We start from the raw sequence: 19,377 nt of genomic DNA on the forward strand, positions 1-19,377 counted from the left end.
TAGCATTATTGGGCAACAAATCGCAACAGCCTAGCTGACCATCCAGAAAGGCGACCCGCACATTGCAACCAACTTGCACGTTCCGCACCGCACCATCCCATGTTCCGTGTCCACCATTCACACCCTCGCTCCAACGCCCCCAAGCCCCTTCGCGTAGCGCTCGCCGATCTGACCGATCCACGCATGCAACGCACGGTGGCATGTTCACAAACGAGGCGCGCCCATCCGCCGTGCAGCCACCAACACGCCACACGCTGATACGCATGGCCGAGAAAACTAACGCACCAAACAAGCCCACGACGCGTCAGCGGCTCACCGCCCGGGTGAGCCCACCCGGCGCCGTTCGGTGCGCGTCTCCACGCAGCGGATCGGGAGGATATCGCGGGGAACCCGGCATGGAACGAACCAGCCACTCCACCACCAGCCCACCACCCACATGGCCCCACCCCCGCGGCCCCGCGCGCGGGCGCAGCCAAGCCGCCGATCCACCAACCCCGACCCGCACCGACGGCCCAGATCGCTTACCCACGCCGCTGCACGCGTACGCGAGGGTTGGAGCCGCAAAATTCCAGCGTGGAATAGCAGCACGGCATTTCCTCCCTCTCTCTCTCTCCACGGGAGGCGGAGATAAAAAGGCACGCAGCCGCTCCAAGAAACCCTCGCCCCCACGACGCTCGCTCTCTCCTCTCTCTCCCTCTTCCGCCGCCGCGCTTGGGGAAGGAAGGAGAAAGCAAGCCATCGGCCCCCGCCTCCGCCTCCGAAGGGTGAGCTGCTCCCGTCGTTTGCCTCTCCTCCTCCCTCCTCTCCTCCTTTTTTGGGTTGTGCTCGGTGGAGACGGTGATGTATATATAGATCCGTGGATCTGGCTGTGGCTCGCGCAGATCTGCTTGTTTCTTCCAAGTAGACTTGTTACGCCTGTTGGTGTTCGAGTGGTAGGAGCCCTTGGGCTTTTCCAGGTTCAGATCGACGCCTCCTTCCTCTGGTATGGGAGGATCTCCTGTTCATCTGTTGACTGGGTGGTCGGTTGCTTAGATCTGTTCTATTTCTGCTTTATTTTGTGCATGTATTGTGTGGTTTGTAGGGTTATGGCTCCCCTGTGCGCGGATCATGTGGGTTTGGGTTTCGTTTCGTTCGTAGAATCTTTGGATGTTCGGGTTGGCTCCGAATCTGTAGATCGGAAGGTCATTGGTCAGGTGGGGATGGTGGGGCAGCCAAAAGGGTTGCGTTTTTTTACTGGTTTTCTTTATTTTCACTGACGTCGACTAGATCTGGTCGTCTCATGTGCCTCAGATGCGTGATCTGAACGCACACAACCCCTCCAAACATGACTCTGTTTCTCGATTTGATCTGACCGTGACCGTATTACAGTAACGATCCATCCTTGTTTATAAACTTGTACAGATTTACTAGTATAATCCTGTGTTTCATGCATGCTAGTTTTATACTTCTCATTACCTGTTGGTAGAATTTAATAATGTGCTCTGGAATTGCGATTCCTTTTGCTCTGCACAAAAAGGAACGGCCCTGCTTGGACAGGGACCATCCTTTTCTGCGACCTATTTAAAGTTCTCATGGTGCGTCGTGATGGTGATGTGCACTACTGTGTAGAACACCTTATACTGTTTGTCATCAGGAGTTCCACTGCAATTTTTAATACATTCTGGATGCATTTTTGTAGAGACTGTACAATTGTGTAATTACATGCTTATATATAGTTTTTTGGGCTTTTGTTCTTGGTAAATATCAGTTTATTAGCTCTTTCCGTTTAGTTTCTTAAGCACTACCTCTGTTTGTACACCATGATTTCTTCTAATGAATGAAATATCTCAACAATAAATCTTTCTTCTGCACTGTCTGTTCGTATGCTATGATTTCTTTTGAGTGAAATATCTGAACTACAAATATTTTGAGTGAAATATTTTGCCTGTGATCCTGGATTTCTAAACCAGTACTGTTGCCTTTTATGATGCAGGACATTGTTGCTAGTTGGTGATGGCTGAGCAGGCTAATCAACCGACTGTCCTTCAGAAGTTCGGTGGCCAGTTCCACCTTGGCTCCAGCTTTTCTGAAGGTGTACGGGCTCGCAACATCTGCCCATCTGTCTCATCCTATGACAGGCGCTTTACCACAAGGAGCTACATGACCCAGGGCCTTGTCAATGGTGGCATCAACGTCCCAATGATGTCGTCCTCTCCAATTTTTGCTAATGCTCCAGCTGAGAAAGGTGGCAAAAACTTCATGATTGATTTCCTCATGGGTGGAGTGTCAGCCGCAGTTTCAAAGACTGCTGCTGCTCCGATTGAGCGTGTGAAGCTGCTTATCCAGAACCAGGATGAAATGATCAAGGCTGGTAGGCTCTCAGAGCCATACAAGGGTATTGGGGACTGCTTCGGACGCACTATCAAGGATGAGGGTTTTGCTTCATTGTGGAGAGGAAACACTGCCAATGTGATCCGTTACTTCCCCACCCAGGTAACCTGCAATTTTCATGATGGTAGCCAAATTTATGTTTTGTATATTACACTTTGGAACATCTATGTAAAACACCTGAACAAAGCACTACGTTTTGATGTTCAGTAGCCTGTGTAGTGATTCTATTTACCTTACATGTTTATCACTTATTAAGAAGTTTGAATCAATCAAAATTTATTAAGAAAGAAGAGTTCAGGTGTGTTTACATTCTGTTTGCTTTGTTGCTATTGCACTATAGTTCTTTTCTTATTCTGATGACTTTTGATTTTGTCTCCTAGGCTTTGAACTTTGCTTTCAAGGATTACTTCAAGAGGCTGTTCAACTTCAAGAAAGACAAGGATGGTTACTGGAAGTGGTTTGGTGGCAACCTTGCCTCTGGTGGTGCTGCTGGTGCTTCATCTCTGTTTTTTGTGTACTCCCTTGACTATGCTAGGACAAGGTTGGCCAATGATGCGAAGGCTGCCAAGGGAGGAGGTGAAAGGCAGTTCAATGGCCTTGTGGATGTTTACCGCAAGACTCTCAAGTCAGATGGCATTGCTGGGTTGTACCGTGGATTTAACATCTCATGTGTTGGAATCATTGTCTACCGTGGTCTGTACTTTGGAATGTATGATTCTCTGAAGCCAGTTGTACTCACTGGGTCTCTCCAGGTTTGTTCTTATTTCTGTCTCAATATTAGTTGTTTTTTGCCCATCTATGGAACTATTCTTTAACATCTTCATTGGTTTGCAGGACAATTTCTTTGCAAGCTTTGCCCTTGGGTGGCTGATCACCAACGGTGCAGGTCTTGCCTCTTACCCCATTGATACCGTCCGCAGAAGGATGATGATGACCTCTGGAGAGGCTGTCAAGTACAAGAGCTCCATGGATGCTTTCTCCCAGATCCTGAAGAACGAGGGTGCCAAGTCACTGTTCAAGGGTGCTGGTGCCAACATCCTACGTGCCATTGCTGGTGCTGGTGTGCTCTCAGGCTATGACCAGCTGCAGATCCTCTTCTTTGGAAAGAAGTACGGCTCGGGCGGTGCCTAAACTGGCAGAAAATGATGACGAACAAGTGTTTATTCCTGGTCCTGCACTAACGGGATCTGGTGAATTTTGCCTTTTTAACATTGAAAACAATAATAATTCTTGTAGGGGAGAACACTCCCCGACATTCGTTTTTTGGTGGAAGCGTTTATCTCCAAACATTGTCATAGGCGGAGGCGTTAATCGCAAACAGTTTACCATCATAGGGTTGAGTTTGAGTTGAGTCTGGCCGGCTCTGTTATGTCTGGCGATTTTCCTACCATACATTACCCTCGGTGAAATATCGAAAGATTATTGAGTTGCTGTCTTTTGTTGGTGTTACTATTTTGCAATGCTTCATTATTTCTACTGTTTCATCCTGTTATATTCCTGATAGCATTTTGCATTGCGTTTCTCTACATGCATGCAATTTATTGCTCTATGAATTTCACATACTATACAGGAGCATTTCATGTTTGTCTCTGTTCATGTGAAACTTTTTGTCTGTTAATGTGAAGTACGAAGATTCATTTGCGTGATTGAATTCCATCTTCATGAATAGATTGAATTACATCTAGGTGCCAGTTGAGCTGAACTGCCGAGAACGTATATACCGATCCGAACATAGGCAAGATGCAGAGGACACACTAGCTCTCTTTCCACCGCTGCAGCGTCTAAGATACCCTTTCCACTGCACCTCCTGACGAAGGCTCCCACGCACCGCGGCGCGTTCGGCCTTGTTCTTTTTGCATCTGGTCCATGGTTTTTTGGGGTGTGCACAGTAGACCAGATTCGTTAGGGAACCTCCATTTCATTCAACAAATTCCTGTTCTTGTCTTTTGTTCTAATTATGCTAGTAAATGTTTTGTTATTTAATTAATTGTGTGGTAGATATTTTTTTACCTTCTTGGCAACAACTTTGTTCCACATTTGCAGTTGCAATAGTGTAACAATGTTTTTTTTTTCTGAACTGGAATCCAAGATGATTTTGTGCTGAGGTGCCGCTCATTGACTATAGTGGTTGTTACTAACGAAGTTCAATCCAGCACCCCTGAATATCAGGTCCATCAAACTAAATTACCAGTCGTATTTCAGCAACTGAATCATTGAACTCTATTTCTGTCCTTGGCTGTTTTTGAGATTTCACATAATATACTTCCATGCACTAAATTGCTGCTTGAGGTCACATAAAATTTATGAATTGCAGGAACATATAATTTTTTTGTTAATTTCTTATGTATTCAAGGTTCAATAAAAATATAATAAGATGAATTTTGAAATCTGTCAAACATATTCCAATATTCCATTCCTGCAGGAACAAGATGTTAGTTATGTTGATGCGGACTGGGGTCTTCATAGACAACTCTATACCTCACTCTACTTTAGTTATCGAAGGACAGTTCGCAGTCAGATTCTTCTTTCACAGCAGAGCTTATGGCTCTCATCTTTGGACATGTTATATGCAGCACTTTGCAACTTGCAATTGAACAATGCCATTTACTTGTCAGATTACACTACTGTTGTCAAGGTTTTGCAGGAGAGGAAGGATATCATGCAAGCAATCGAGGACACTGGAGCCTCCGGCCACTCTACCATTTTCAGCAAGTTTTGCAGGGACAGGAGTCCAAATTAGGTGGATACCGTGATCGGTGAACAAAATGGCAGACAAACTGGTGTTGTGAGCTAGAGATAGGCCAGCCAGAAGTTCTCTTTCCTCAGTTTGTCATGATTTGTAACACTATACTTCTTCTCCAGTTAGCTCTCAGCTATCTGCTCTTTCAGGGAGATCCACCTCCCTAACTCAGGTCCATATGTAACGGGGAGATTGTTACTCGCCTATGAAGGAATTCAGTAACAGAATCCAGCTTTCTTTCTGCTACGAACAAATGTTCACCACTGTAGCCACTTCAGTATGCTTAGAGCAATTGAGATACTCTGCACATAAACGAAACTAGCAACTTGAGGTCTGCAAGAGCCAAGAGTGCAAGTGGGTTACCCGCGAATCCACTTATAGGTTAAAATAAACAAATGCTGTGATCACACCTCCATTGCGACGTTTCTTCAGGTGACGAAAAGCCTGACGAGTAGTTTAGGCCCCCGACAGGGCCCTGTTTATCTGGGCTGGTTAGATGGCTGAAATACCGGCAAATTGGCAAAGTTTGCCTGGTGGACGGTGTGTGCAAATTGCAATGACTCCAGCCATATGGTACTGAAAATGAGTTGGCATCACTACATCACTGCGCCTCGCCGCATTGAAATGTGGAAATGAATGGAGTTGCCCTGCGCGCAGATCTATGATTGGGCCGTGATGGACGGGCCCGATTCAACGGGACAAGCCGACATCACCTGGGACAAAAACGGACTGGCTGGGCAGGTACCCACTCAGATCTTCACCTACCCGATCAGTAACACACAGAAAGCAGAAGCAGGTAGTAAACCCAGACCATTCTCACATCCATGGCTCAGTAGATGTGGATCTCCATTTTGACTTCGAACGCTAGCTGCTTTGCCAGTTTGCCACTGAAGAATTGAGACAGACAGCCAGACAGGATAGTTAATACCACTTTTTAAAAAAATGGATTAATTACTGGACCAACCCCAATGATCATCCAGACATCATCTGTGCAAAGCATATATGCAAAGAAAAGAAGAGAAATTGGTGGTGGCATACTGGCATCGCCTTAACTAACGCGCTACAGTTGTACCACTGCCGCTGCGCGCAGGTCGTGACGCTCACGTCGTCGCCACTAGTCCACTCCCTCGCTTCGCATCTCGCCTCTGGTGATGAGAGCGGACAGAGCCGAGCTGAGGGAATTAAAACCCCCTTATCCTCTCTCTGCCCCCGGGCTGCCATTGCTGGATCCAACCATCTGCCCCCGCCACGCCTCGTCTCGCGCTAGCCGTCTCGCGTGCGTGCGCGCGCGTCGCGCCGCGCCCTCGTTTTGGAGCCTTGCGCCCCGCTACTTTCCCCTTGTCCCGAACCCGGAATCCGCCTCGGCGAGCGTCCTTGCTTTGCTTCTTTGGTATCTGTGCTCCCGTTTGCTTTGCCTTGCCACGCTCCTTCCTCCTCCTCATTGTCTCCTCCCGTGGTTCGGCTCATTCTGTTCTTGGGTTGACGCGGGCTGCGTGCGTGCGTGCGTGCGTGCGGAGGCGATGTCGTCGGCGGTGGATGCCATCTCCTGTTCCAAGGGCATCGCGGCCCCGCCGACGGAGGAGGCGACGAAGGAGCGGGTGGCGGTGGTGGGCAAGAACGGCGGCGTGGAGCACGGCGGCGACGCCGCGACGATGAACGGGAAGCAGTGCGGCGAGGCGCCGCATTGCCGCAAGGAGAGCAACGAGGAGGAGGAGGATGACGAGGAGAAGGCCCCCAAGGCCATCGACCTCGGCCCGCGTGTCAGCATCAAGGACCAGCTCGAGAAAGACAAGGTACCACTACTCATTCCCGCCATTGCTCGAATTCTTGCAAGCACCCGCCATTTTATACAACGCATCCAATTCTTCATGCGTTTCTGCGTGTTCTTGCTTAATTGCAGGACGACGAGAGCCTGAGGCGGTGGAAGGAGCAGCTGCTCGGCAGCGTGGATTTGAACTCCGTAGGAGGTAAAAATTCCTCGAACCAAATCCATTTCTACTAAACGTTTTTAGCTGCGTCGTCTCGTCGTCCTCGCGATCTCGTTTAATGGCGCCGGCCGGCACATGCAACAGCGTTGCATGTGAGCCTGAGCACCGCCTTGTGCCCTTGTCAAAGATGGTCCCGTGATAATGCACCTGTGTACCTGTCCGTGCTTAGCCCCCGTTCTATGGGCCACGACTAGATTCATCCATCGTCTATAGTATTCATCCATGCATGCACCGCCCCCGTGAGCTCCGTGTTGCATTCTACTCCGTACATTTGTGATTTGTACGTAGAAAATACGGTAGAACAGCAAAAGAAAAAGTGAAATATGTTGGGCTTGGCTGGACGGGTCCGGCGTTTTCAATGCACCGGTTAGATGGTCCTGTTAATAACTCCTGTACTTTGCCGTGCATGTTCGGCTTGTCTGATAATGAATCTGGTCCGGGCTCCTAATTGAAGCTTGAACTAATGCTTTCATCTGATCATGACATTGACAATGCCTTCTGATCTTAATACTGGGGAACAGTGCATTTCTGTTGTTAGTTTATATGCTAGGGTGTTGGTGCTTTTAAGATCAAATGGATTTTGAATAGTGGCCTAAAAAGACACATTTTTGCATCGCATAATTCTAGCGAACCTTGGCTTTTTGTCTATGCTTTTTAGACTAGTGTTGAATAAACCATGATTCATATGGTTGTGGTTGTTTAACCAAATAATCCGAGGATGATGGCTAGCTGCTTCACGGTCGGTTTTAGGATGATCATTCATTCGGCATCTGCTTGTCTTCCATTAGAATTTTAAACTCAAAACTACGGCCAATCATTTGGCCTACACGTCCTGGCCATTAGGATGCAATAATGTCCCAAAAAGAACTGACCCAATAATGAGGTCTGAAGTCTGAACCTGTCACGCTTGATTTTATCGGTGCAGAGACGTTGGAGCCTGACGTGAAGATCATGAGCCTGGCCATCCTCTCGCCCGGCCGGCCGGACATCTTCCTGCCGCTGCCGGTGGAGCCCAACGCCAAGGGCGTCTGGTTCACCCTCAAGGAGGGCTCCCTCTACAAGCTCAAGTTCACCTTCTCCGTCAGCAACAACATCGTCTCCGGCCTCCGCTACACCAATGCCGTCTGGAAGACCGGCATCAAAGGTATACCCAAACACGAAAAACATTTAATTAGGTCTCCAATAGATGAACAATTAATTACTACTAAAATTTTATAAAATCCGATGGATTTAGCGCGTTTGAATTTGTGCAAACGCACTCATGGTTTTGGTTCCTCCCGTTGGGGCGTGCAGTTGACAGCCACAAGGAGATGCTCGGCACGTTCAGCCCCCAGCCGGAGCCGTACACGTACGTGACGCCGGAGGAGACCACGCCGTCCGGCATGTTTGCGAGGGGATCCTACTCGGCCAGGACGAAGGTACGCATGACGCGAATTTTCTTTGTCAGATATCAGCTGCTTCAGGAAACCTGCAAGGTTCAGTCGCTCAGCAATGTGTTGTTAATTTATTCTTGCAGTTCCTCGACGACGACCGGAAATGTTACCTGGAGATCAACTACACCTTCGACATACGCCGAGAGTGGCCGGCGTTGAGCTAATGATCAGCTGAGCCGTTTTTCCGGTGGTGGTCGCCGAGTAGAAGGGTGAGGCGCCGGCCGGCCGGCATTCATGCTGTGTGTTACTGTCGTCACCGTTGGGAGCAGAAGTGGACATTTTTTTTTTCGTCTCGTTTGCGTCTTATCCACTCATTTTTTTTTTTGGTTTGATTCACCCTAGGGTTCTTTTGTATATTGTTGCCCTGTCTGTCCCGGTTGTTTGCTGTGTTAACGCCGTGTTAGACGTACGCTTTGTCAGTTCAAGTTGATGTTATGCTATGTGTTATGTCAGTGTGCGTGTTTGAGCTTCTGTCACTCTGTCAGGGTCCTGTTTCGATCGAACTGCCTGTTTGAGTTCAGAGCAACGCAGCTGCATTTCTTGTAAACACTGGGACTGTATCTGACGCTTCCCTTACAAATTTCCCATTCTGTGTGCTTCTCTCTGCAATTACACGAAAGACATATACCCATAGGCCATAGACATCACTATACATACACAAATCAATAAATATACTCCCTAATACATACTCAAAGACAGAAACCAATGAGAATTCCTATACTAAAATCCCATTAAAAACATAGCTGTGAGTATATAATATTCGTGGCAACCAGAGACCAAGACTTAAATAGTGGGTGGTAGTCATGCACCCTCCACCACGAACATCACCGATACTTCCTCTCCATGTATAATTGTCTAAACTTGTTTTACCAGTGTTATGCCTTGTATATTAGAGTGGGTAACTTCGCGGATCAGAGGTCTGAGGATTCCCGTATAATTTAGGGTGCAAGCAAGCAAGCAGTAGCTGGACTATTTATCATGGGTCCCCACTCCAACTCCTCGGCGGATTCATCACGCAAGATGCATGTGGTCAAAGCTTTACTTACATATAGTTGCAGCGATTGGCTAAGGGATGCAAAGTTGCAAACATGTGGGTTCCTTCCGTTCACCTGATTAAAGAGGAATTAATAGCAACACAAGTTAGCAACTCGAGTAAGCGGGCCAGAAAGCAGGCTGGAGCGGTGATTTCAGGCAGCCCACCCAACGTTCCAACCAAACCTACCGTTCGTGTGGGCCACTTTTCCGGCCCGCGCAGAGGACGATCCAGCCGGCAATGCTGGATTGGCCCGTCACCTTCCCCCCTTTTCGCGCAGCGCGCGTGGCCCATGTTTTGGATAGGTAGACTTCGCGGCCCAAGCTGGTGGGTCAAATTCAGAAGATATAGTCGGCCCTGCTCCTCGGCGACCACGTCCGAGAGGAGCCCGAGGCAAGCAAAAGCAACAGGATCTGGCGGCTTCACGTCATCACGTGACCAGAGTAAAACTTTCACGCTTGGAAAGCGGTGAGCACGTTCAGACCCCGTCGTCTCGTCGGTCGCATGTGACCGGGGCGAGAGACGAGAGAATTCGCAAGCAAAACCATCGGGGACGTCTCTCTATCAACAGCGGTGGATTTCGCCGTTTTCCTGGGCATGCGTGATCGGTCTCAACTCCGTGTTTTCCTTTTTTTTTTCCCCCGTACGCCGTCACATCGCCGGCGATCGGATCCGCGCCAAATAACAAGCAACCGATGTGCGCACTGGCGAAGGATTCGTCCAGCTTTCCCCCCGCGGCGCGCTGTGTTTGTCGTGCTATCGCTTTGGATGCCGATGGAAATAACGTGCGTGGAATTTAGCCGTCCTTGTTGAGTTATTGTGTGTTGGCGCGCTGCAAGCCTGGCGATCTGGCGCTTTCGGAAAACGGCATTAACCAGGAAGCTGGAACGACAGTGCAGGACAGTGGAGGAGCTCCGGTGTCAGCTCGGCTCCGTACGAACTCGTCGATGCTTCCCAGGGTCTTCGATTCGATGCATCACGTTGTCGAACCGTTCGGCCAGAAAATGCCATACTTCGGATGTGTTTAGTTTCAAAGTTTTTTTTAAAACTTCTAACTTTTCATCACATCAAACCTTTCATACACACGTAACTTTTTATAACTTTTCAGTCACATCGTCTCCAATTTCAACCAAACTCTAAACTTTGGGCCAATCTAAACACAACCTGATTAATTCAATACTGGATTACTAGTACTTCGGTTTAGAGAATGAGCTCTTCTCTGCATTGAATCATCCTGGAGACCTGAATATTTCGATAGCTTTGCGGATAAATGCGCGCTGTGTGCAGTACGTGTGCCCAAGGTACGCGCACGCGTGTCTGCGTGACGGGTTCACGTTCGGCGGGAGCACGGATTGGGGGGGGGGGGGGGGGGGGTATGTGTTGTACAGGTAAGAGGTGTTTGGTTTGTTCTGGCTGTGAACAGTGGCACGTCGGAACACGCCAAAGAAGAGGCCCGTGGCGACGACGCTTTCGGCAGGGGATAAAAACCCCACGAAAAATTATGGCAAGGGCAACAAGATTTGTCGGCATGAGCAGCAAGATCCGCTCGAGCTCCGGGTAAACAGGTGCCGGACAAATTTTGGTTTTCTTGGTTGCTTTTTGAGAACATGAGCACACGAAAGCTGGTTGACTCGAATAAGAAAATTACACGAGAGAGTTTCTTCTCGAGGAAAAGTTGGAGGATCTTTAATTGTATTTTTAGATAATGTATTCACAAAAGGATCTTTAATTTGTATTCATATAGCTGGTGCTCCATTGCTCCTACTTTCTAGGGAGATAGGTGTGTTCTTTTGAGTTCAATGTAATGGAACATACAAACAATAATTTAACTATTATTACAAGATTAAAAAGAATGGATTTGAAATAGCATCTTATAATGATAACTATATATGTAAAAAGTTTTTAAAAAAATCCTCCTATTTAGGAACTCGACCTATGTGCATTTTTGTTCAATTTTGAGAAAAGAAAAATACACCGATAATATGTAAAACGGACACTCATATTGTTAAAGTCTCGCAATCGAAACCTCTTCCAATGTAAAGCATTCAATGTCTTCTATTACGTATCATCTATTTTGCACAACCCTTTAAAGTCCAAATAAGTTAGACCTTGGTTCCAATCGTTTAAGATGTGGTAAGCCCAAAGAAAACAAACAATAAAATGTTTTTTTTAAAAAAAAAACTCCATATCTGTGTTATTTCTTTCATTATAGCCCCTCGTAGAGCCCAGGTGCTATTTCCTTTTCCTTTTCTTTTTCTTTGAAAAAAAAACAACGAATGTGCTAATTCTTAACCCTGAGGAAACCTAAAATCGGAGACATACCAGCGAATAAACAAACAAAACAAACAAACGAAACCGACCCACCTGACCTCCTGTCCTCGTCTCCACCACTTCCCCTCCCCTCTCCCGCCCCCACGAAATCTGGGAGGAGCCACGACGCCATTGCCAACCCTTCTTCTCTTTTCCCCCCACCGCAAGGAAAGCACTTCCGGCGAGCGTCGACGACGACGAATCGTCGCGAGAAATTCGGAAGGTACCCCTACCCTCGTCCCCCCCCCCTTCCCCCCGTCGCCTCGCCGCGCCGCCACGCGCCCATCCACGCGGCGTGCGCGAGGGCGCGGACGATCTCCACGTTCCTGTTTTTTTTTTCTTTGTTTTTCGAGGGGGGTTTGGTTGCGGCCGTTTTGATCTGAGATCTTGTTGCAGTCGATAGGGGAGGTCGGGGAGGAGGGGGGAGATGTCGGGGTTCGTCGGCGTCGTGGTCTCCGACCCGTCGCTGCAGGGCCAGTTCACGCAGGTGGAGCTCCGATCGCTCAAGGCCAAGGTGACCTAAAATTATCCCCGGTTTCTTCAGTTCGTTGTATAGGAAGCCGCAGTTCGCCTCTCATTCGGGGTGGAATTGATGGGTTTTTTTTTTTTGTCGGGGTGGCAGTTTCTATCTCTGAAGAGAGACTCCGGAGGACATGCCACGACGAAGAACCTCCCGGGACTGATGAAGAAGCTGAGGGGGCTCAATGAGGTGATCTCCGAGGAGGAGATCGCCGCCCACTTGTCCCAGTCTTACCCTGACGCCGACCAGGAGATTGAGTTCGAGTCATTCCTACGGGTACAACTCGGTTATTTTCTGAATTCCTGTTGGTACTGACGAGAGGAATAGAGCGTCATTGCATTGTTGATTTGATTGGAATGGGATTATGTGTGGTGTGTTTGTAGGAATACCTGAATCTGCAGTCAAGGGTGAGCGCCAAAGAAGGCGGAGGTGGTGGTGGCGGCGGTGGCAAGACCGCGTCATCTTTCCTCAAGTCCAGTACCACTACATTGCTGCACAATCTCAACCAGGCGGAGAAGTCGTCTTATGTGGCGCACATCAACACCTACCTTCGTGAAGACCCGTTTCTGAAGAAGTATTTACCAATCGAGCCTACCGACAACCAGCTGTTCGATCTTGTCAGGGACGGTGTTCTGCTATGGTGAGAGATGGTCTTTACAGCTAACCAAAGGGTGCATATCCATTTACTCGTTGAACAGAAACTGCCCTTGAGTCATAGCTGATATTTGCTCATTTATGGATCATTTGCTCAGTAAATTGATCAATTTAGCTGTACCTGGGACCATTGATGAGAGAGCAATAAATAAGAAAAGAGTTCTTAACCCATGGGAGAGGAATGAAAATCACACCCTGTGCCTCAACTCTGCCAAGGCCATTGGATGTACAGTTGTAAACATTGGTACACAAGATTTGGTGGAGGGAAGGGTATGCAACGCATTCCCTACTTTAAATTCTTTTTAGTAATTCATGGTGCATTGTAGTCTATGCAAATTATTTTTACCACTAATTTTCATTCAGGACTACATTGAAATACTTTAATGCCCTGTAGGTGCTAGGTAGTTTGGGTACAAAGTATGCTGTCAATTAGTCATTGTCACCACTAATTTGCTGCATACCATTTTATCCTTCGCTGTATAACCTGCTAATTGGTTCCACCTCATATTTCCTTGCTCATTTGCTGTATGTGTTATTCTTTGATATGCTTGTCCATGTGTCAGATGTTTTCAGCCGCCTTCCCTTTGTGACTTCTTCTATTTAATTCAAGAAATTCACTAAAAGTTAAGTTGTGGTTAACATGCTTCTTTTTTGCAGCCTCATTTAATTCTTGGATTGATATCTCAAATCATAAAGGTAAATGTTGCACTGAGTTTTGCATTTTGATGTTTGACATACTATGGTTAAACTCCTGCCTCATCATATAAAGATCTTTTTGCACTTATCATCAGATTCAACTTTTGGCTGATCTGAATCTCAAGAAGACACCCCAGCTGGTGGAATTGTTTGATGACAGCAAGGTAAATAAACATTCTGTCCTTCTATTAATTTAATTCACATGTTCTTAGAACAAAATTCATTTTACTGATTATTATGCAGGATATAGATGAAGTGTTGAGCTTGTCACCAGAAAAGATGCTACTTCGGTGGATGAACCATCATCTGAAAAAAGCTGGCTACAAGAAAACCGTCAGCAATTTCTCTACAGATGTGAAGGTGCATATGACATAGAACAAAGTGACATTATAATTAATTGATTATGTGCAGTTTGATAAAAGAAGCTGCCCTTGTGCTAATCCACTGTTTGGCTTGCAACATCTTTGCATTTGGGTTTCATTGACTAAGCAACAGATGGCTTTGAAAATTATTTATGACTCACTCTTATGCTGTAAATCCCCTTTCTAAATGCGTATGTGGGAAAAGTGAATCAAACTACATTCATTTAATTAATATTACTTCAATCTCCAATGTTCACATACGTTAGTTCTGTACAGGATGGTGAAGCATATGCTTACCTTCTAAAAGCTCTTGCTCCAGAGCATTCCCCTGAAACCACATTAGAGACAAAGGATCCTAGTGAGAGGGCTAAATTGGTACTTGAACAAGCAGAGAAGTTGGATTGCAAAAGATACTTGACTCCTAAGGATATCACTGAGGGTTCTGCCAATTTGAATCTTGCATTTGTGGCACAAATATTCCAGCATCGGTAAGTAGTATGTTTCTTGTTTCTCCAAAGGCATTAACTTTTCTTTTTTTTATCATAAAGCTAGCTAAGGTATTTTCCCCATGTTGCAGTATATTCACTTTAAAAGTTTCTTAGCTAGCTGCCAATGAATTGGTCATCTGCTTATCACTTGAATGCTATTGTTCCATGATGCACAGGAATGGTCTAACTAGTGACACCAGACAAGTTACTCTCAATCAGACTGCATCACGTGATGATGTTCTATTATCGAGAGAAGAAAGGTCCTTTCGGATGTGGATCAACAGTCTTGGGGTTGACTCTTACGTGAACAATGTTTTTGAAGATGTTCGCCATGGGTATGAGATTATTTGAATGAGCATTTGTGTCTGTCTCCAAATGAATTGGGCACTTACATCCTTTCTCATGCAGATGGGTACTTCTTGAAGTACTGGACAAAGTTTCTCCAGGATCTGTCAATTGGAAGCTGGCCTCGAAACCTCCAATTAAACTACCATTCAGGAAATTGGAGAATTGCAATCAAGTGGTAAAAATCGGAAAGGAGTTAAAGTTTTCCTTAGTAAATTTAGCTGGGAATGATATTGTTCAGGGTAACAAGAAATTGATTGTTGGTGAGTGTGACTGAATCAAGTCTTTTTAGTGGTTTCTGATTGATGTTATCTGTTTAGCACACAATTGAAGCCATATCTGTTGTTTTTCAGCACTTCTGTGGCAATTGATGAGATTTAATATGCTTCAATTGTTGAATAGACTGAGATCCCACTCCCAAGGATCCCAAGGAAAAGAAATTACTGATGCTGATATACTAAAATGGGCAAACAGCAAAGTGAAAGCATCAGGAAGAACATCTCAAATGGAAAGCTTCAAGGTGTTATTAATTTCTGTTTAATTAGTTTTAATTTGTTGTTAGATAACTCCAGTTAATAAATTTTCTTATCTTCTCTCAGGACAAGAGCTTATCAAATGGACGGTTTTTCCTTGAACTTCTTAGTGCAGTACAACCGAGGGTTGTCAACTGGAAAGTTGTTACAAAGGGGGAAGATGGTCTGTTCATATGCACGTTTGAATTACTATTTGATGATAATTTCTGACTGTTTATATATGTATCCTTTTGGAAAACCGTAGCATTGGCTGATTCACTATTTCCTTTCAATTCTGCAGATGAGGAAAAGAAGCTAAATGCTACATATACCATTAGTGTTGCAAGGAAAATCGGATGTTCCGTGTTTCTGCTGCCAGAGGACATCATTGAGGTAAGGGATGCTAATAAGCATGAAATTGAGCGTGCAACTTTTACCATCACAGATGGAATTAAATGCTTTACCTTCAGCAATTTATCTAGCATCTGGGCTAAATGCTTTACTGTCTACATTATTTGTTGTCTGTGATCCTCTTCTCTTTTATCTTGAAAAATGATGGTTATTATCTGTTGACTAATCGTACTCTTATGTTTCTGTTTCAGGTAAATCAGAAGATGATCCTAACGCTTACGGCTAGCATCATGTATTGGAGTCTACAGAAGCAACCACAGTCACAATCTGAAACGTCAGAACAATCAGAGCCATCTAGTATGGCTTCGGATGCAGCTTCTGATATTGCTTCGGAGGACGCTGCTTCAATAACAGCTGCATCTGAGGGAGAAGAGGTGAATTCGCTATCTGATAGTATGTCCAATTTGACCACATATGATGCTATTTCAAATGCCCCGCCAGCAGAAAATGGAAATGGTGTGGCAGGATGATGATGATTACACGGGCTGTTCTTCTGTCCTGATAGCGGTTTTATTATGGTGGAACTAGTACCGTCATGGTGTCCAACGTTTGCTGCCAGAAGTGATTTTTTTCCTGCTTCTGTTCCAAGCCTACTTTTGAGGTAGCATGATAGATACAGATACAGATAGATAGAGTTGCCGTTTGTTCATTTAATTTTGCTCTATACATACGACAGGGAAAAAACTATACATAGGTCACTAGTTGGGCATTTCTTGTACTCTTAGTATACTTTGATTTCAATGTCTTCACTTTGTTTCCCGGACCTGTCAAAATGTACTGGCATCGTTTGTAATCTGCTGCTGCTCTGGACCATTCATGAGCTGTATATAACATAATATTGTGGAGAGATCTGGTTTCCCAAGAATCCCTGTTCATTGTTTACAGTACTCTTTTCACCAATCTATCTCTATGCTCTACTAGCAGATTTGGGCCGTGTTTAGATCCAAAGTTTTTCTTCAAACTACCAACTTTTTCATCACATCAAAACTTTCCTACATACATAAACTTCCAACTTTTCCGTCACATTGTTCCAATTTGAACAAAACTTTCAATTTTAGCGTGAACTAAACACAGTTCGGGTATGACACCTGTTTTAATCACATCAAAACTTTCCTACACACATAAACTTCCAACTTTTCCGTCACATTGTTCCAATTTGAACCAAACTTTCAATTTTAGCGTGAACTAAACACAGTTCGGGTATGACACCTGTTTTAATCAGTCTTTGGGTGTGTTTAGTTGACGCCAAAATTGGAAGTTTAGTTGAAATTGGAAGATGTGATGGAAAAGTTAAAAGTTTATGTGGGTAGAAAAGTTTTGATGTGATGGAAAAGTTTTGAAGTTTGAAGAAAAAATTTGGAACTAAACAATGCCTTTGTTCCGTTGGAGAATGCTGAAAGTGATCAACCATGAATATTTCAGTTCTCTTTTCACATTGGCGATGCTGCCTCATCATGCAACGAAGAGCACCAGTTCCACGTTTGAGGTTCATAGAACCGACGAAAACCACTTGGTTTTCACGACATTTCGTGGTTTTGAGCTGGCTTGAGTTGACAAACCACTCTGTTGACTGTTGGAGTATCAATTTGAATCTTAAAATTTTGACAATTTATCTGAATTCCATCTCTTTTCAAACAATTTTCGCCAAAACTGACAAAACCAACACTGAGCGATTTTCGGTCAGCAAACGGTTTTGTGAACCTTATGCATCTGAGAACTGAGGGAGTGGTAGAATTTGCTGCGTTTTCGATTATTTTTTTTAAAGAAAAAATTGCTGCTGCTGTTGCTGCTCTCTCTATCTCTTATCTCTCTCTCAAATAAGAGCAGTGTGCAGCGTACGTCTTGCAAAAAATGAGAGCAGTGTGCAGTGTACGTCTTGCGAAAAGATGCCTTTAGCCCCTACATAAATAAATACGCATACAGGGCCAGCCATCAGATGCTTTGGAGGGCTCCATGCCATTTCTGCTCTTTCTTAAGACGACGCAGCTGCCTTGCTGCCGGTGCCTGGACACCATCGCCCACAGCTCCCTCCCTCTATCTCTCTCTCTCTCTCTCTCTCTCTAACACCACCACACATCTCCTCCTTTCTTCTTCTCCATGCAAACCGACGCTTCATCGAGGAGCTCCTCGCCTTCGCCATGGCCGCCTTCCTACTCCGATCCATCTCGCAGAACGGAGATGATGAGCAGCAGCTGCTGGTGGTGGTGGTGACACCTGACACGGCAATGCGGCGGCGGTCGAGGGATTAAACCGGCCTAAAACGTATCCATTCCGCGGCATACAAGGGCAGGCCAGGCATCTGATTTCCTACCTACATTACTACTACTAGTCTACTACTGCTACTACTACATATTATCATTTCCTAGCTAGCTATTAGTTCACTTCTCGATCGTTTTGGTGTTAGCTTAAGCTTTCTTGATTTCTTTTGCTGCCTTAGCTTTTTCTTTTTTTTCCTTTGCGGCGACATTGTTGCAGAGGGCGCTGTGAAATGTGAATAACCTCTCGCGTTTTGGATGATGAGTCGTCGCTCGCGTTGGTCGATTGATCTCTGTATCGTTTTTCCTGTGGTGAGAATTGAGGTTGGTGATCTGCAAAAGCTAGAACAGCGTGATGATTTCTATGTTTCTTTTTTCGTGCGCCAATTACTCGATCTTCTTGCTTAGTTATAGCTGTAAATATTCCATGACAGGAGTGTGGTCAGTGGTGCACAGTAGCTAACTGAAATCCTAATGCCCGTCTCGTTCGCATGCTGCTGAAACAGTACGCAGCATCGCGTACAGGCTCTCGGCAAGTACCACGAGTCAAGGCGGGTACAGTTTGCCCTTTGGCATTTGGGTAGCATAGCAGGACAACATATTTACACAAGAGCTTTTCGAGCTCCTTTCGAAAGAACAAAAAGTTTTAAACTGTGTGGTGACATAGTAAGAACAAAGAACACAGCATCTCTGACTCTGCATGATACCAAAATCTACGATCAAATTCTTGTAGCATGGGTTGGGAATATCTTGTCTCTGCTGCGGCATATATATCTGCTACTCTAACCATGCATTCCGGATGCTGTCCTTTGCCCAAGGGGCAAGAAATGCCTCTTTCATTCCTAACTAGTTGTGCCATATCCCTGCATCTTCAACACTTTCATATTCCTTCACTGGAATTGCATATTCATCCTACATGCATGCCACAATGCTACCACACCAGGAGGAATCACACTGCCACTTGCGATCATCATCTGTTCATTTAATTCTTCCCCTGTTCGTCCTTGAAGCCCCGCGCGCTAGCTAGCTCATCACACAGCAGCATGCATTTAGCCATTTACTGCCATCGCCTGGAGAACTCTCAAAGGCGTTAATGGCCTGCCTAGCTGCGTGTCAGCGTCTGTGTGTGCGTGCCACTGTGGCACTGTCACTGTGCGAGAGCGATCACTCCCCCAGCCTCGCTGCTGCCTGCAAGAGCATTTTTCTCACCGGTACTACGCGTCCTACACATACATGCACAATATATTCTACTAGTACTTG

General features: G+C 45.7%; 3 protein-coding genes across 4 annotated transcripts; all 3 read left to right on the forward strand.

The window, feature by feature from the left end:
* Window positions 1–620: 620 nt before the first annotated feature.
* Window positions 621–4,021, forward strand: LOC4330539 (ADP,ATP carrier protein, mitochondrial-like). 2 transcript variants are annotated; one of them, NM_001401952.1, is made up of 4 exons: window positions 621–764; window positions 1,973–2,472; window positions 2,751–3,122; window positions 3,205–4,021. In NM_001401952.1, the coding sequence occupies exons 2-4, from the start codon at window positions 1,993–1,995 to the stop codon at window positions 3,499–3,501; spliced, it is 1,149 nt and encodes a 382-aa protein (NP_001388881.1). In that variant the 5' UTR covers window positions 621–764; window positions 1,973–1,992; the 3' UTR covers window positions 3,502–4,021. The 2 variants fall into 2 exon arrangements, with proteins under 2 accessions (NP_001388881.1, NP_001388882.1); NM_001401953.1 differs by lacking the exon at window positions 621–764 and adding an exon at window positions 888–982.
* Window positions 4,022–6,550: 2,529 nt separating this feature from the next.
* LOC4330540 (rho GDP-dissociation inhibitor 1) lies at window positions 6,551–9,118 on the forward strand. The gene is made up of 5 exons (XM_015768544.3): window positions 6,551–6,903; window positions 7,011–7,077; window positions 8,024–8,242; window positions 8,392–8,516; window positions 8,615–9,118. Exons 1-5 carry the CDS (start codon window positions 6,631–6,633, stop codon window positions 8,693–8,695), a joined length of 765 nt encoding a protein of 254 aa, XP_015624030.2. The 5' UTR covers window positions 6,551–6,630; the 3' UTR covers window positions 8,696–9,118.
* Window positions 9,119–11,944: 2,826 nt separating this feature from the next.
* LOC4330541 (fimbrin-4) lies at window positions 11,945–16,727 on the forward strand. The gene is made up of 15 exons (XM_015767133.3): window positions 11,945–12,097; window positions 12,271–12,388; window positions 12,497–12,670; window positions 12,778–13,034; window positions 13,147–13,318; window positions 13,706–13,744; window positions 13,840–13,908; window positions 13,988–14,104; window positions 14,383–14,594; window positions 14,771–14,929; window positions 15,003–15,202; window positions 15,293–15,459; window positions 15,539–15,635; window positions 15,753–15,844; window positions 16,054–16,727. Exons 2-15 carry the CDS (start codon window positions 12,302–12,304, stop codon window positions 16,330–16,332), a joined length of 2,121 nt encoding a protein of 706 aa, XP_015622619.1. The 5' UTR covers window positions 11,945–12,097; window positions 12,271–12,301; the 3' UTR covers window positions 16,333–16,727.
* Window positions 16,728–19,377: the final 2,650 nt, after the last annotated feature.

The sequence above is a fragment of the Oryza sativa genome, chromosome 2 (genome assembly GCF_034140825.1).
Source record: "Oryza sativa Japonica Group chromosome 2, ASM3414082v1".
In the NCBI taxonomy this organism is placed as follows: Eukaryota; Viridiplantae; Streptophyta; class Magnoliopsida; order Poales; family Poaceae; genus Oryza; species Oryza sativa.

Bases quoted from the DNA above. Each gene is read 5' to 3' on its own strand.
- LOC4330541 (XM_015767133.3), top strand. From the start codon at position 12,302: ATGTCGGGGTTCGTCGGCGTCGTGGTCTCCGACCCGTCGCTGCAGGGC. The intron at 12,389-12,496 runs GTGACCTAAAAT...TCGGGGTGGCAG, and splicing joins TCCGATCGCTCAAGGCCAAG to TTTCTATCTCTGAAGAGAGA. The intron at 14,595-14,770 runs GTAAGTAGTATG...CATGATGCACAG, and splicing joins GCACAAATATTCCAGCATCG to GAATGGTCTAACTAGTGACA.
- LOC4330540 (XM_015768544.3), top strand. From the start codon at position 6,631: ATGTCGTCGGCGGTGGATGCCATCTCCTGTTCCAAGGGCATCGCGGCC. The intron at 6,904-7,010 runs GTACCACTACTC...GCTTAATTGCAG, and splicing joins ACCAGCTCGAGAAAGACAAG to GACGACGAGAGCCTGAGGCG. The intron at 7,078-8,023 runs GTAAAAATTCCT...TTATCGGTGCAG, and splicing joins GGATTTGAACTCCGTAGGAG to AGACGTTGGAGCCTGACGTG.
- LOC4330539 (NM_001401952.1), top strand. From the start codon at position 1,993: ATGGCTGAGCAGGCTAATCAACCGACTGTCCTTCAGAAGTTCGGTGGC. The intron at 2,473-2,750 runs GTAACCTGCAAT...TTTGTCTCCTAG, and splicing joins TCCGTTACTTCCCCACCCAG to GCTTTGAACTTTGCTTTCAA. The intron at 3,123-3,204 runs GTTTGTTCTTAT...ATTGGTTTGCAG, and splicing joins TACTCACTGGGTCTCTCCAG to GACAATTTCTTTGCAAGCTT.